The sequence below is a fragment of the Erpetoichthys calabaricus genome, chromosome 9, assembly GCF_900747795.2.
Source record: "Erpetoichthys calabaricus chromosome 9, fErpCal1.3, whole genome shotgun sequence".
NCBI classification, from domain to species: Eukaryota; Metazoa; Chordata; class Cladistia; order Polypteriformes; family Polypteridae; genus Erpetoichthys; species Erpetoichthys calabaricus.
This window is the reverse complement of record NC_041402.2, coordinates 98,724,316-98,740,837: the sequence shown is the minus strand read 5'-3', so window position 1 is coordinate 98,740,837 and position 16,522 is coordinate 98,724,316. Positions and strand designations below refer to the sequence as shown.

At 41.9% G+C, this 16,522-nt stretch overlaps 1 protein-coding gene across 3 annotated transcripts in view; it reads right to left on the bottom strand.

The window, feature by feature from the left end:
• Positions 1–10,230: 10,230 nt before the first annotated feature.
• Positions 10,231–16,522, bottom strand: part of LOC127529131 (uncharacterized) — a 168,683-nt gene continuing 162,391 nt past the window's right edge. For all 3 annotated transcript variants that reach the window (XM_051931714.1, XM_051931715.1, XM_051931716.1), the window contains 2 exons: positions 10,751–10,835; positions 10,231–10,653 (listed from right to left, as the gene is read on the bottom strand). In XM_051931714.1, coding sequence (XP_051787674.1) covers positions 10,560–10,653; positions 10,751–10,835 — 179 coding nt within the window. In that variant the 3' untranslated portion in view covers positions 10,231–10,559. The remainder of the gene's footprint in view (positions 10,654–10,750; positions 10,836–16,522) is intronic.

The window sequence follows — 16,522 nt, the reverse complement described above, 5'->3', positions numbered from 1 at the left end:
TATTCCTGTATTTTTGAAGGTGGAGTTTGAGTCCTTTCCTGTCCTTGTTTGGATTCAGAGCAAGAGCCTGCACATGGAGCAACCAGAATATAAGGATGGACCTACGGCCAACACACTGAAGCTGCCAGGCGGAAGATTATGTCTTCCGTCTGGTGAAAATCCTTTCAGTGTGGCGACGAAAGATGGCAGACTGCATAGGTCAAGACACCCACATTGCTTGATAGAGTCTGTCATAAGCTTCCCGTCTGTAATACCGCATGAACCTGTCAGTAAAGATCTAATTTATCCTCTATACTTCTCGTGTAATCTTGTAACTGTCATATTGCATGCTGGGGAGGGATAATACCTTTTTTATTTATAATTATTTAAATTCAGGTTAATTAAAACTCTGCAATTGAAAAGAACACATTTCCAGAGAGCTAATGCCTCTTAAGGAAACAGCTATCCTCTTAGATCTGTGTGCGGAACCAGCACTGGCTTTACAAAGGCAGACTTTTGAGGAATTGTGCTCTACTTGCTCCTTTGCATGTTCTGTGCACTCTTGGGTTTATAGCCACAGGAGCATTTCAACATGAACTTGCTGGCCAATTGGGTATCATCTAGGTTTACAAGTTTTCCTTACACTGTGGTTGAACTGGTAAACATCAATGTGCAATTCCCCACAACATCCAGTTTTCCAAATATAATTGGACTGGTCAGCTTCATGTATATTGCTATTGCAACAACACTGGACAAGTCACATCATCCAAGGATTAATCACCAAAAGAATGAGCCAGGATTGCTTCATTTATAGCAGGAGAGCCTATAAAAATGGCAACTCCGCACAGTTGCATGTTCCTTTTTCCAATTATTGTGGCAAAAGGTAAGCAGTCTTTATAAGGATAACGAGTTATCTGAAAGAGACATGTAAAGAGCAGAATATCTGTTGTGGTGCTTGGTGTCAATGCTACAGTACAAAGTGAATGAGAGAGATTTTACTTATGTAAACAGAAAGCATTTCCACTCTAATAATGTGCTGCTCTATAGTGCAAAGAAACTGTGTCGCATTGTACAAGCATGTAGTATGACGGATAATGTGGAAGACAATTTCGGCTTGCCTGATGAACCTGATGATAAACCTGACCCCAACCCACCAAATGTTCTGCCAAATCAGACAGCATTACAGCTTTGTTTTAATGTAATTAACAGAATGTAAAAACAGGTCATCAGATGCAGCATTTCTTTCTTAACCAATTAATTTAATTTGTGGTCATTATCACATAGTACAGTCCTTATATCTGTGGCACGGGGCTGGGGGGTGGTACCCAGCCAGGATGCCCGAGAGGACCGGAGGAGGGCTCACGCCTCCTCCAGACCACGAGGGGGCGACCGCCCTGGTTGCTTTGGGGGCCATGGGTGCAGAGCTTTGAAGCTCAGCCCTATAGGGGCCCATGGTCACTGCCAGGGGGCGCCCCAATGCTTGCAGAGCCCTGGACCTCAGCACTTCCGCCACACCAGGAAGTATTGGGGGGAAAAGGAGCAGGGATACCCGGAGTACTTCCAGGGATACAGCCGGCACTTCCGCCACACTGAGGCATGTCGTTGGAAGATTGCCGGAGCACACCTGGAGCACATCCGGGAGACAATAAAAGGGGCCGTCTCCCTTCATTCAAGGCTGGAGTTGGGTGGAAGAGGACGAGGTCTGGGAGAGGAAAGAGGCAGCCTGAAGGAAAAGGCAGAGTGTGGTTTTGGCCTGGACTTGTGGAGTGATTGGTGCTGCAGCACCAATCAATGCACTTTTTGCGGGTTTGTGCACTTTCATTCTGTAAATAAACGTGTGTTGGACTTTTAAAAGATGTCCATCTGTCTGTGTCCAGGCTATTTCCCACAGTGGCATAGTCGGCAGGATGCTCTGCCTAGTTCAAGGCAGGAACCTGCATTGTTAAATAAGTCTGTGGACGGCCTGGCGCAGCAGCGGAACCCACATACGTGCCATGGGAGTGGCACATGCACAACCCCGCGAGAGCGATTCACCAAAAGGGACGTTACAGGTCCACAGAAGGGTCATTTTCCCCTGGTGCGGGACAACAACAGGCGGTGCAGGAATGCAGCGGGCTCCTACGAGCGCGCAGTCGTTGGAGGCACCCGGGACAGCATGTTGCCTAAGGAGGCCACGCCGAGGACATCCTATCGGACAGACGGGACCCGGGAGGTAAGTTCCCTGCTTGCCAGCAACCGGCCCTACGGGGCCGAGTGTGTTTTGTGTATTGCAGGCAGGGGCTGCCCGGATCCTTGTCAGTGGCAGGCGCATGTCTCTCCGCGGCGCTTCATTAACATGGCAGCAGCAGGGAGAGCTGCTGAGAGGGAGACGCTGCAACCCAAAGAGCCAGCATTCCGCTGCACCAGGGGGACAGGAGCCAAAATGGCCGTGGACCGGAAGTCCCTCCCTGTGACAGGCACGCAATTGGATGGTGTGTCTTGCGGGCCCACCAATGAGTGAATGGAAGCGGGACGAAGGAATGTCCATCTTGTGCCAGGGAGAGACCCGATTGGGCCGGAGGGAAAGGCCCACAGGAAGCCGCTGATGTGTGTTGCTGACAGACAGGTAGGCTCACCGTCGGCTGTCTTTCTGTCCTTGCTGGCGGCTCTGTGTGAGTCAGAGGAGTGATTTCGGCCTGTAGAGTCGCCTTTATTACAGGTGCTGAGTGCTCTCCGTGCAGAGTTGCAGAAGCTGGAGGGGAAGGCGATCGCGTCATCACAGACGCTGCATGCTGCGCGGAACGACTTGACGCTGGATCCTTTGGCCGGAGATGTACGGCGGGGAAGGTGAGTACAACCGACCCCATAGAGCATAAGGGAGATTCCACCGAAGGGGCCCGTGATATACGTGAACGGAACCGAGTAGGGGGATCACCAACAATGGATGCGGTGCTGAGAGCTGTGCGCGAGGCGAGGGGAGAAAGATCAAGAGGGCTGGCAGGACGGGGGCTGATGAGTGCCCTGGGTCCTAGTGCCCTATGCCCCGAGCCTGCGACGGTCTCGCGTCGGTCTATAGGCACGATGCTGGGTGCTCACATCCAGAGAAGGGCCGCCCTCTGTGGAGGCAGAGGGAAATCCCACAGCCGGCTGGGGTGATGGGGTCGCGTGTGGTCCCATCCGATGTCCCAACACAAGGGGCACAGAGGTCTCGAAAGGGGGACCGAGGTGGCAAGCACCGGGGTGCCGGTCAGAGGGGGGAGCGTTGCCCACGTGTGGTACGGGGAGACGCCGAATGGCGGCATCAGGGCAACGTCTCCGCCCCTTCTGGTTTCTATTTTGCAGGACTGGGCCCTGGAGTGGAGCATGTCAGCTTCCTGCCATGGAAGACCTGCCCTCGCGGGACAGGCCGCTGGCCCCTAGGGGTCTCAGCTTGTGGTGGGGTACTGTGGCATGCGCCCCTAGGGGTCTCAGCTTGTGGTGGGGTACTGTGGCATGCGGCTGGGGGTGGTACCCAGCCGGGACGCCCGAGAGGGCTCACGCCTCCTCCAGACCATGAGGGGGCGACTGCCCTGGTTGCTTTGGGGGCCGCGGGTGCAGAGCTTTGAAGCTCAGCCCTGTAGGGGCCCGTGGTCACCACCGGGGGAGCCCCAATGCCTGGAGAGCCCTGGACCTCAGCACTTCTGCCACACCAGGAAGTGCTGGTTGGGGGGGGAAGGAGCAGGGACACCCAAAGTGCTTCCGGGGATACAGCCGGCACTTCCGCCACACTGGGGCGTGTCGGTGGAAGATTGCCGGAGCACACCTGGGCACCCTTCATTGAGGGCTGAAGTTGGGTGGAAGAGGCCGAGGTCTGGGAGAGGAAAGAGGCGGCCTGAAGGAAAAGGCAGTGTGTGGTTTTGGCCTGGACTTGTGGGGTGATTGGTGCTGCGGCACTGGGTTTGTGCACTTTCATTCTGTAAATAAACGTGTGCTGGACTTTTAAAAGATGTCCGTCTGTCTGTATCTGGGCTATTTCCCACATATCCCTTAGTTCATTGGCCACATCTCTTGTAGCACTACTAAATAAATTTTTCTTGTTTTTCTTTTGTCACTCTGTTGTGTTATTACCAATGTGAACCCTGTCTCTGTTGAGCACAAATAGACAACCGTATAAGGCCAAAGTTGGGCGCATTGTGCATATGTCAATAGGAAGGACCATTGTGTGTTTTGGGTCTGTTGTAGTGACTTCCGAGAGGGTGCCATGGAAATGGATGCGGGTGTACTGTTAAAATAGTGAGAGAAAAGGCAGGAAAAGAAAAGAGAAAATAGAGCCCAAGCTTTATGGAGGAGGTGACAGACATGAATTATTCAAAGCCAGGAAAGAGACTGTCTCAGTAGAGTGCCAAAGTCCTACACAGTTTGGAGGTGGCCACCTTGAAGAAGTTCCAGCATACTGAATGAAGTGGACAGGAGTAAGCAAGTAATTTATTCCGGGATAGCATGACTGAAGACTTGGAAAGGTTGTAGTATATTTTATTTTGTGACGAGACAAAACTGTTTAGACATTGTGGGACATTTTGGGTTTATGATTTTTTTGAGTTATTTGTATACAGTATCTGTTGAGAAAGGGGGTGTCCAGTCATGGAATCTGAACAGTTGATGTTGAGTTGGTGTGATTTGTATATACTGTAGTTCATTTATTACATTTGATTATCCTCACCATTTCTCTGGGTCATTAATTTGTATAAATTAATTTTACTATTTGATGTAATCTGTTGTGCGACACAGGAAGGGGTCCGAAGGCAGTTTGGGGTTGACCTGCAATACAATTCTAACACACTACTAAAATGTAATGAATCATAGTGGTTATGATCACTATACTCTTACAGCATCCACTATTGCATTTTGTGACTCCAAAACAACATCTGTCTGCACACAGCTGGTGTGTGCAACCAGAGGCTGAAGATGTGCTGGGCAAAGCAGCACTATCACTGCGTGAATTAACGTTCTCAGCATGGAGGTCAGCTTTTGTAATATTGTCTGAAACAGAATAAACAGACGGTGTACTGTGACCCACCTTTTCACGTCGAGATTGATATCTGAACACTTCTTTTTTTATTTTGGGCAATGTGCAACTTTCTGAACTTTTGAGTGTCTCCACCATGCTATATCACTCTGTCACCTTCCTTTTGTTGCTTATTCCACTGCTTAAGCCAACAAATAGTATGTTTTTCCTCCACTTCACATTTGCTGAAATTCTCCTTTTTCCCATGTGATTTTGCAATTGTCTTTTAACAAAACACTGAATGAAAGGGGCTATTTATATTGATTTGCGTATTTAAATATGCTAAATTCTGGGAGGAGTCGGGGTGGGGCTGTAGCCATGTGCACATTCATTAAATTTCACATTCACTGGGATTTATAAAGGGGAAGTGTGTGGAAATTAGTATATGCACAATTATATGCATCTGGAATTTTTTTTGTACATACGCAAATTTCCAGTTTTGTCCATATGCTATGTTTTAGTGTAAATTCTACGCACGGTGTTATACAGGCCACAAGTAATATATTTTTGTCTCATTTGTTTAGCTGGGTCCTCCATATGTACTTTTAACACTTGTGTGAAAAACTGATGATGTTTTAAGTGACATTTATGCAGAAATATGGAAAATTATGAAGGGTTCACTAATATTCAAGCTGCACTCAAGCTGCACTGAATATAGGGTGTATTATTTATAATAACTTCACATTTACATATAAATTTAATTTACAATTATATGTTCAAACAAAAGTATTTCACTTGCAATAGAAAGGCATCTTACTTAAAATGAGACTCTAAATTAAATGACAGAGCATGATTTTTTTTAAGCAGATCAACACAATCCTTTTAAGAGTAAATATTTCAGTATGAATTAAGAAATACATTTGGGCATAAAAAGTGAAAAAGTGACTTGTATGAAAATACTTTGTTCTTTTGGTTTCTATCATGGCTTTAAAATTTGTTATCTTAAATGTTGGGTTAAACATAAGTGGTTTTTCATTCTCTGTCTCCCATAAATATTGCCTGCTCACATCACGACACCAAGGTGTGGCTGCATGTTTACAAAGAGTGCACCTCTCATAATACCTAACATATAGTAATGATAGATAAGAGTTCATATCTCTTATTCAGATAATTCAGATAATTTAGATTATAGCCCGGATACATGGGGAGGGTTACGTCAGGAAGGACATCCGGTGTAAAAATATTGCCAAATCAATATGCGGACAACAATACAAATTTCCATACCGGATCGTATGAGCCCCAGGTAAACAACGACCGCCACCAGTATTGTTAGCCAACAGGGTGCTGGTGGAAATTGGGCTACACTTGGTAGAAGGAGAAGGAGAGGGGGGAGACATGTCTGGAGGCGGAAGGAAAGGAGGAAGGTAAAGAGTGGAACTGAGGTTAGGAACTTTGAATGTTGGCAGTATGACTGGTAAGGGGAGAGAGTTAGCAGATATGATGGAGGGAAGGAAGGTTGATATATTGTGCAAGAGACTAAATGGAAGGGGAGTAAGGCCAGGTGGATCTGAGGTGGATTCAAATTGTTCCATCATGGTGTGGATAGGAGAAATGGGGTAGGGGTTATTCTGAAGGAAAAGTATGTCAAGAGTGTTTTGGAGGTGAAAAGAGTGTCAGACAAAGTAATGATTATGAAGCTGGAAATTGGAGGTGTGATGATGAATGTTGTTAGTGCATATGCCCTGCAAGATGGGTGTGCAATGGATGAGAAAGAAGATTTTTGGAGTGAGTTGTATAAAGTGATGAACAGTTTACCCAAGGGACATAAAGTGGTGATTGGAGTGGATTTCAATGGACATGGTGGTGAAGGGAAGGTAAAGGGAAGAGACTAGGAGGTGAGGGGTAGGTATGGTGTCAAGGAGAGGAATGAAGAAGGTCAGAGGATAGTGGATTTTGCCAAAAGGATGGACATGGCTGTGGTGAATATGTATTTTAAGAAAGGTGAGGAACATAGGGTTACGTACAAGAGTGGAGGAAGATGCACACAGGTAGATTACATCCTACGCAGAAGAGGCAATCTGAAGGAGATTGTAGACTGCACAGGGGTGGCAGGGGAAAGTGTAGTTAAGCAGCATAGGATGGTGGTCTGTAGGATGATGTTGGAGATCAAGAAGAGGAAGAGAGTGAGGGCAGAGCCAAGGATCAAAAGGTGGAAATTGAAAAAGGAAGACTGCAACATAGGGAGAATGTAAGACAGGCACTGGGTGTTAGTGAAGAGTTACCAGACAGTTGGGAAACTACAGCAGATGTAGTAAGGATGACAGCAAGAAGGGTACTTGGTGTGACATCTGGACAGAGGAAGGAAGAAAATGAAACCTGGTGGTGGAATGGGGAAGTATGGGAGAATATACAGAGGAAGAGGATGGCAAAGAAGAAGTGGGAGAGTCAGAGAGATGTATGAGATGTTGGACACTAAGGAGGGAAAAAAGGAACTGCACTTACTGTCTAGACAGAGGGATTGAGCTGGGAAAGATCTGTAGCAGGTTAGGGTGGTAAAGGATAAAGATGGAAACATACTAACAAGCGAGGAGAGTGTGTTGAGCAGATGGAAAGAGTACTTTGAGAGGCTGAGGAATGAAGAGAACGAGAGAGAAGAGGTTGGATGATGTGGAGATAGTGAATCAGGAAGTGCAACGGATCAGGACAGCTATGAAGAGGATGAAAAATGGAAAGGCCGTTGGTCCAGATGACATACCTGTGGAAAGATGGAGGTGTTTCGGAGAGATGGCAGTGGAGTTATTAAACAGATTGTTTAATGGAATCTTGGAAAGTGAGAGGATGACTGAGGAGTGGAGAAGTGTACTGGTGCCGATATTTAATAATAACGGGGTTATGCAGGACTGCAGTAACTACAGGGGGATAAAATTGATGAGCCACAGCATGAAGTTATGGGAAAAAGAAGTGGAAGCTGATTATGATGAGTAGAGAGCAGCAGTATGGTTTCATGCCAAGAAAGAGCACCATAGATGCGATGTTTACTGTGAGGGTGTTGATGGGGAAGTATCTTTGTGGACCTGGAGAAAGCATATGGCGTGGTGCCACGAGAGGAGTTGTGGTATTGTATGAGGAAGTCAGGAGTGGCAGAGAAATGTAAGAGATTTACAGGATATATACGAGGACAGTGTGACCGTGGTGAGGTCTGCGGTAGGAGTGACAAATGCATTCAACGTGGAGGTGGGATTATATCAGGGATTGGCTCTGAGCCCTTTCTTATTTGCAATGGTGATGGACAGGTTGACAGATGAGATTAGACAGGAGTCCCCGTGGACTGACGTTTGCTGATGACATTGTGATCTGTAACGATAGTAGGGAGCAGGTTGAGGAGACCCCGGAGAGGTGGAGATATGCTCTAGAGAGGAGAAAAATGAAGGTCAGTAGGAACAAGATAGAATACATGTGTGTAAATGAGAGGGAGGTCAGTAGAATGGTGAGGATGCAAGAAGTAGAGTTGGCAAAGGTGGATGAGTTTAAATACTTGGGGATCAACAGTACAAAGTAATGGGGATTGTGGAAGAAAGGTGAAAAAGAGAGTGCAGGCAGGGTGGAATGGGTGGAGAAGAGTGTCAGGAGTAATCTGTGACAGATGGGTATCAGCAAGAGTGAAAGGGAAGGTCTACAGGACAGTAGCGAGACCAGCTATGTTATATGGGTTGGAGATGGTGGCACTGACCAGAAAGCTGGAGAGAGAGCTGGAGGTAGTAGAGTTAAAGATGCTAAGATTTGCATTGGGTGTGACAAGGATGGATAGGATTAGAAATGAGTACATTAGAGGGTCAGCTCAAGTTGGACGGTTGGGAGACAGTCAGAGAAGTGAGATTGCATTGGTTTGGACATGTGCAGAGGAGAGATGCTGAGTATATTGGGAGAAGGATGCTAAGGATAGAGCTGCCAGGGAAGAGAAAATGAGGAAGGCCTAAGAGAAAATATATTGGGAGAAGGATGTTAAGGATAGAGCTGCCAGGGAAGAGAAAATGAGGAAGGCCTAAGAGAAAAGTTTATGGATGTGGTGAGAGAGGACATGCAGGTGATGGATGTAACAGAACAAGATGCAGAGGATAGAAAGATATGGAATAAGATGATCTGCTGTGGCAACCCCTAACTGGAGCAGCCAAAAGAAGGAGAAGAAGAAATTCAATAGGTCAAAAAGTATGTTAACACATTATTCGATTGTGATTCGGACTGGTTTTTCCACATTCAAATGTCTAAGTTCTTAGAACATTCACACTTTTAACAGTAATGTATTCTTGTTGCCCATACACTGATCATCAGTAATTTACTATTGCTGAAGCTCATAAGGCGGTACGTATACTTGGCTGATATCAAATCCACCAGTATATGCCCTTGTGTTTTTAGCTCAGATGTGAAGTCCTTTTATGTTGTATGTCACCAACTTTCTCTGCTTGTGTCAATATGTCTAGCCTTCACAATAATGTAGCTTTATGGGAAGCAATAAAGCTACATATGTTAATCAGCATAGCTATAATTAAACTGATTGTTACTATAGTTGTGGCTGCAGTTTACAAATAAATGTAAACAAAAGGTAAAAGATTTTTATTTTGAAAAACATGTGACTCATGCACTTACTTAAAAATGATGTTAACAGTATACAAAAAAAAATGGATTTGTAACTGTTTATACTGTATAGTTCCTGTCTATATAGACATAGCATTCCTCAAGATCCTATTTTAACAGCCATCCTGCAGTTAACTCAAGGCAATACACTATAATTCTTATGCATCAGATCTTTTTTATCCTATTATCATCAATCAAGTGTCTGTCATATGCCATATGAAAACATTCAACTAAATTCTGAAGGTACTGCGGAAAACATTTAAGCTTCTTAATTGGGAGCAGAGTGAAATGAATGTGGCAACTGTCATGCACTACTGCCTCCTGCTCTAATAATGTTTCCAGCACATTCCAAAATCTTTTTCTTAAAGAACATTGACACACTGATTTAACTATACCTTGTATATAATAAGTAAAGAATCTTATTATTTATGGTGACAAAGCAACAGCAATGATCTCTATTACTCCCATAGCATATGGTTAAAAAAATTTGCTATATGGTGATTTCCTTTAAGATTGTTTTCTAATACCAAGTATTTCTCAATCATATGCCATTGTAAACCAAACCTTGGGTCAAGGCAAAATTTTGCTCTTTCCATTAACTTTTAACCTTACTGAATTGTTTCTCACGTTTAGAAAAATCACTGGGTCAAAGAACAGTGTGTGGATGTGCATTCGTATAATTCTGTATCACTTGATATTTTTATAAAACACATGTTGATAATTGATTATGATCCTTCTGATACAAAGCCAGATGAAGTCCACAACAATTATAGTTAGTGACAATCTTAAGACAACAATTCAAGGCAACAGTGTTAAAAAAGCAACAGGTCAGCCCAGTTCTTTTGACTGTTCATTTGGAGCAGTTGGCCTTTTTCATGACCCAGCTCTTCTTTGACTATTTAATAGATGATTTCTATTCAAGGATTCTGTGGTGAAGAATTTGAGGATACCACTCTGACAGCCTCATGTTTTTATTCAAATGGATTTAGTGTTCTGGAACATGTATCTCAGGCAGGAAAGTCTCCTCTTTGTTAACTGGCTGATAAGAGAGTTGAGGCAAGCATACAAACCTGAAACAACTTTGAAAAAACAAAATAAGAGAAAGAATGAAAACGCATAAAAACATGACGACAAGGATAACCTGATAAAGATTTTTATGTAATTTTAAATACTCACAGTCCAATGATGGTAAAAATAAGGACTACAACTGCAGCCGAAAGTATTCCGATGGTGATGACAAATGGTTTGAAATTCATTGATTCTATGGAAAAAACAGAATATTTAATTGGGTACTTACTCAAAAAGTCAGCTAATCTTCTGAAAGAAGTATATGTTTATTGTAGTTAGACCAGAACAAAATAATACATATTTTTTTCACAAACAAAATTTGGTGAGCGGCAGAACTCTGCTTTCTCCCAGCCAGTATTTTCCCATCACCTCAAATATGATGAATAAAAGCAACCAATATTTTCCCACCACCTTAAAGACCTTGGTATTAAATTATATACAGTATGTATAATATATATATATATATTAATAAAATTTGTGTGTAGGTAAATAATTATATTAGAAAAATTCCCTGAATCAGACACTGGATGAATAGATGGATGATTAGAGTAACTAAAGTAACAACAATTAATGATTAAGAGGTCTAAATGGATATCAAGTTAGGCAGATGCTGTATTTTTATTAAATTACTTCAGTATGTTTTAAAAAACAGCACAATTAACCATAGTTATTTATGCAATATTACCTTTTTCCTGTTATTAGCATTATCAATTGTTCTACTCCTTCTTTACGCTATTACATGAAAAACTAGGAAAAAAATCAGAAGATATACTACACCCTCCACTATTAAGCTAGAGTATATCTGGGCTTCTGCTGACCACAGGGCATATTTGTGAATACACCTGCTTCCACATTTTGTGAGCTAACTTAGAATCACACTTCTGTTGGAGGAAATCCCACAAATACCTGGACAGAATGTACAAACTTCACAGACTATGGCCAGGCTGACATTTTAATCTAGGATTCTGCAGTAGTAGCAACCATGCCTTGCCTAGTTGTAAAAATTTAGCATTACTTCTATTTTCATTGAAAAATACAAGTTATATTGAACAAAACTACTACATTTTATAGAAAACAGCAGAGTTAATCCCAGTGAGTAACTTTACATTTTTAAAATCTGTCTCATGGTATGCAACACATGAGTGTCTCCATTTGATAAAACAGTATCAATCACAATAGAATAGCACTCTTGCTAGCACAACACAGACTGTACCAAAGAGTGACTATAACTCACTTTTGACAATCTAAAAATGTCTGCTCTAACTACAAATGAAATGTTTGGCTTATTTGCATCAAGAAATCAATGGTGAACTATTCAGTCCTCAATATAATCTGCTTTCTGCATTAGCTAAACCTGGGTTTAGCTTCTATAGCAGATACTGTGTCACCTAGAGTGTGGCCAGAAATGAAGACATGAGCACCCCTCTGCTCAAAGATGAATCCTAGTGTTGGACCTCAACAGCAGAAGACAAACGGTAACCAAATTTGGCTTAGTAAAGGAAAGAGAGGTACACAATCAAGACTGACTTTCATAAATGCAATGTATTCATCTCACTGAAGCAAGGGTTAACTGATCAGTAATCCAAAACAGACCTTTTCTGGTAGCAGGATTGGCTCGCTATTTAAAACTTACTTTAAAACAAACAACTGTAATTGCTCTGAAGATGGATACACTAAAGTACAAGTAAACAGAGAGATCTGAACACCAGAACAGAAAGCACAAACTCCTTCAATGTGTCCTAGTGAAATTGTTTCTTAGGAGAAAGCACTAACTCCAGCCTTCAAGACAACAGGTACTAGGCAAAAGAATAAATATCATTTTTGCTTTTGTCCTAAAGGTGCTAAAGCTAATACTCCTTTTTACTTCTTTGATAGGGTAACGGTCAGTGAAAGTATTAGCAGAAATATTTCTGGCTAATGGTATTACTTAAGCTGAAAGTAATACCCCATGTATTAAAGGTAAATGCTTACTTTTCTACTCTCAAAGTTAACATGAAAGCTAAATTTGCAAGATCAAAAGCTCCTTTTGTTAAACCCTTGGCTGGTGCACACAGTCACTTTGTCACATACACATTAACACACACACTAACATAAAGGTTCTGCAAGAATTACGCCAGATGTATTACAAATAAAAAAAAAAACACTGAGAAACATAAAAAGACAAAAGTTTGCCCATTTAACTGGTCAACAGACCAGATACATTGTAAATGCTGCTTTCAAGATTAATTCTTTAGACAAGCATTAGAAGGTATAATAGTTCACTAGACAGAGTTCTTTTTTTTATAGGACAAAGAAAGAAAACCATTCGGCCTAGTATTATGTTTTGTGTTAGTTATTTATTGCTCCGAGTATATCCATCTTTAACAATTTTATTTTTAATTGAAACAAGGAATGTTTGCATTATATGATGAAAACAGTCTCTCTCTTGCTTGATCAAAAAAAAAAAAAAAAAACAGAAGATAAGGCGTTTTACAGAATCCTTCATTGATTTATCAAAATGGATTTGGTTTCGTCCGTTTATAGGAGATGGACGTCTGAAGCAGAGCTCCGCTAGCAGCGGCTTTATTTTCCCACGTATTTCATATTATTTAGAGGTATCCTGTATTTAACCCGACCAAGGAACTTCCACTACAATATACAAGCATGAGTAACAAGAAGAAAAGTCAGAAAGAACCGGAAAAGAAACTTAAAGCTGTATCAAAGTCTGGACAGACTTCCGGCCTGAGTGCAAGTGCAAGGTATGGCCTCATGGAGACTGACCTGGAACAGGCACACGAATGCGCAGAATTCCTGGGACCCCGCTCCATTGTATCGTCTCCAGTTGAGAGTGAAAATGGGAGCGAAGGTGCAAGTGATACAGGTCGCGATGGATCGCCGATTTCTGAGGATCATTCTAGACTAGAAAGGGCTCTGCAGGACGTGCTCTCATCTACTCATCGCGAGCCTGCAGCGCCTGCTGTAATAGGAGCTGCATTTCCACTCGCGGAGCACAAAAGCTGAAGCGAACTGTCCGAACTGAAAGAGATGATCGCTACACTGGCCACTGCCATGGTTACGGCCATGAATGAGCTTAAGAAAGATAACACGAATGATCTTAAGAAGATGACCATTGAGCTCAAGAAGGATAACAAAGATAAGGAAACGCGTCTATTTAAACGTTTTGACGTGAACTTTAAAGGCATGTTGGAGAAATTAGTGGAACACATTGAAGAAACTAATTCCAAACTGAAAGTGCTTGATGACCATATTAATGACGTTTCAGATCAGCGGGAAGATGTTAAGCAGGGACTCACGGCTCAAGTGGAAACAGCGGAACAACTGGCGTCTAACGTCGATGAAAAAGTCACAGCTGCGAACTCGGAATGCAAAAAACTTGGAGACAGACTTGCAGCCCTGGAGGATGGGTGCAGAAGAAATAATATAAGAATTGAGGGTATACCTGAGAAACGAGAAAGCTCAAGCCCAGTGAAATTTGCAGTAGAATTACTGTCTAAAATAATTGGAGATGACTTTAAACTCGACATTGAGATAGCCACGGCTTATTGCACAAAGATACCAAGCGCCTTTAAACCTAGGTATTTTATTGTCTGCTTCGAGCGACTACGATGTAAGCTTGATGTGATGGCACTTCTCAGACGCAAGCAAGAGATTATATTCGAAAATAATCTTATTCGTATTTTTCCCGACTTCTCACCATCAACAGCTGCAAAACGCAGATCCTACATCGACATTAAAAAGTTGCTACGGAAAGCCGATATCAAATACAGCCTCTTGTATCCCGCCAAACTGAAAGTGGAAGTTCAAGATCAACATTATATTTTCTTAAGCAAAGAAGAAGATGAAAAGGAACTAAAGAAGCTGTTTCCGACACTTTTTTGAAAGTTAATAAGGAGCCATATTCTATCAAGGCACGGGAAGGATCTATGATCTGCTCTCTGGATCCATGTTTAAAGAGACTGGTATTATAATTATACATCCCTTTTTTTTTTTCTTTATCTGGACTTTATATGTTTATGTTTTAATCAGAGTTATAGAGTTATAGACGTGAGTGTGAAAATGTGGAAGTAATTAAAGTAGGATTGTTTTTTTTTTTTTTCTCTTCTTTTTTTTTTTTTATTTTTTTTTATTTTACTATACCTTAAAGTAGACTGTTTAACTTCATACCCTTGGTTTATTGCTTTTTCTACTATTTATACTATTACCATTATACTATTACAGTAGGAATTACCAGGTTTATCCTAGACTAGTTTTTAAAATCATTCCCAGGGTTGTTTTCTTTTTTTTTTTTTTAATCTTAATATCTTAACTTAAAAGCGCTGAAGATTATTTCAAGCTTAAATATTGTTAATGAGAACATCTTCGGCAGATAGTATTAAGAATTTAACTGCAAAAGATATCTCTGTTTTAATTCTGTAACGCCGCTGCAGGGTGGGGTTTGTTTTGTTTTGGACGTGCTCTGTCTCTTCGTATGTCAGAGGACTGGAACATCGCGAAGTGGGATCTAGCCTCATGTGGGGAGGCAAAATGGGGGGGTTGGGGGATAAAGGGGGAAGAGAAGGAGAGCAGGTTATATCTAATCTATTCTTGTAATTCTTATAATTATAAATATCAATGCAACAATAGGCTAAAATGCAATAACTCATGGGGAATCTTGAAACTAAGATTAAAACTGCCATATTACCAATTAAAACTATAAATGACATTAAAAACTCAGAATCAATGTCTCCATGATGGGACAATTAACTTTGTGAGCTGGAATATTAAAGGCCTGAATCATGAATTAAAGAGAAAGAAAGTATGCTCTCACCTAACAGGCTTAAACACTAAAATAGTATTTCTACAGGAGACCCACTTACTAACCAAGGATCAGTTCAGATTACAAAAAGACTGGACTGGCCAAATGTTCCATTCTAGCTTTATAAAGAAAACTAGAGGGGTGGGAATTCTCATACATAGAACAGTTCCATTTGTAGCATCAGATGTAGTGTCGAACCCTGAAGGGAGATATGTGATGGTCATGGGCAACTTATATAACAGTAAAATGATTTTGATAAATGTTTATGCACCCAATGTTGATGATAAGGAATTCATGCAAAATCTATTTGCATCCATTCCCAATGTGAACACTCATAAAATTATAATGGCTGGGGACTTTAATTGTGTTTTAAATCCACTCTTAGATAGGACTCCTGTGACAGGGGGGACGACATCTAATACTGCAAAGATAATTACACAGTTTTTGAATGATCACAACTTATCAGACCCCTGGAGGTTTCTTAACCCAAACTCAAGAACATATTCGTTCTACTCACCAGTGCATTATAGCTACTCAAGAATTGATTATTTTTTAATAGATAATAATTTCCTGCCTACAATTAAATCATGCAAATATGACACAATTGTTATCTCTGACCATGCCCCTCTAGTCTTGGAGCTAAAATCAATAAGCCCCTCATACTCACCTCGCAGATGGCGTCTTAACCCTCTTTTATTGGCAGACGAGAACTGCACAGAATTTATATCCAAACAAATCAGCTTCTTCCTAGAGACAAACACGTCCACAGAGGTTTCTGCAGGAACACTCTGGGAAACTCTAAAGGCCTTCTTAAGAGGACAGATTGTTTCATATCTTTCCCATAGAAATAAATTAGAAACCAAGAAAGTGTCAGAGCTAAGAAATGAAATTACTAGAATAGATGAAGAACAAGCCAGGTGTCCAAATGAAGTTCTCCACAGGAGAAGGCAGGCCCTACATACAGAACTTAACATCTTAACAACTAAAGAAACTGAACAACTTATTTATAAGTCTAGACAGCATTACTATGAACATGGAGAAAAAGCTAATAAGCTTTTAGCTCAACAAATTAATAAACAAGAAGT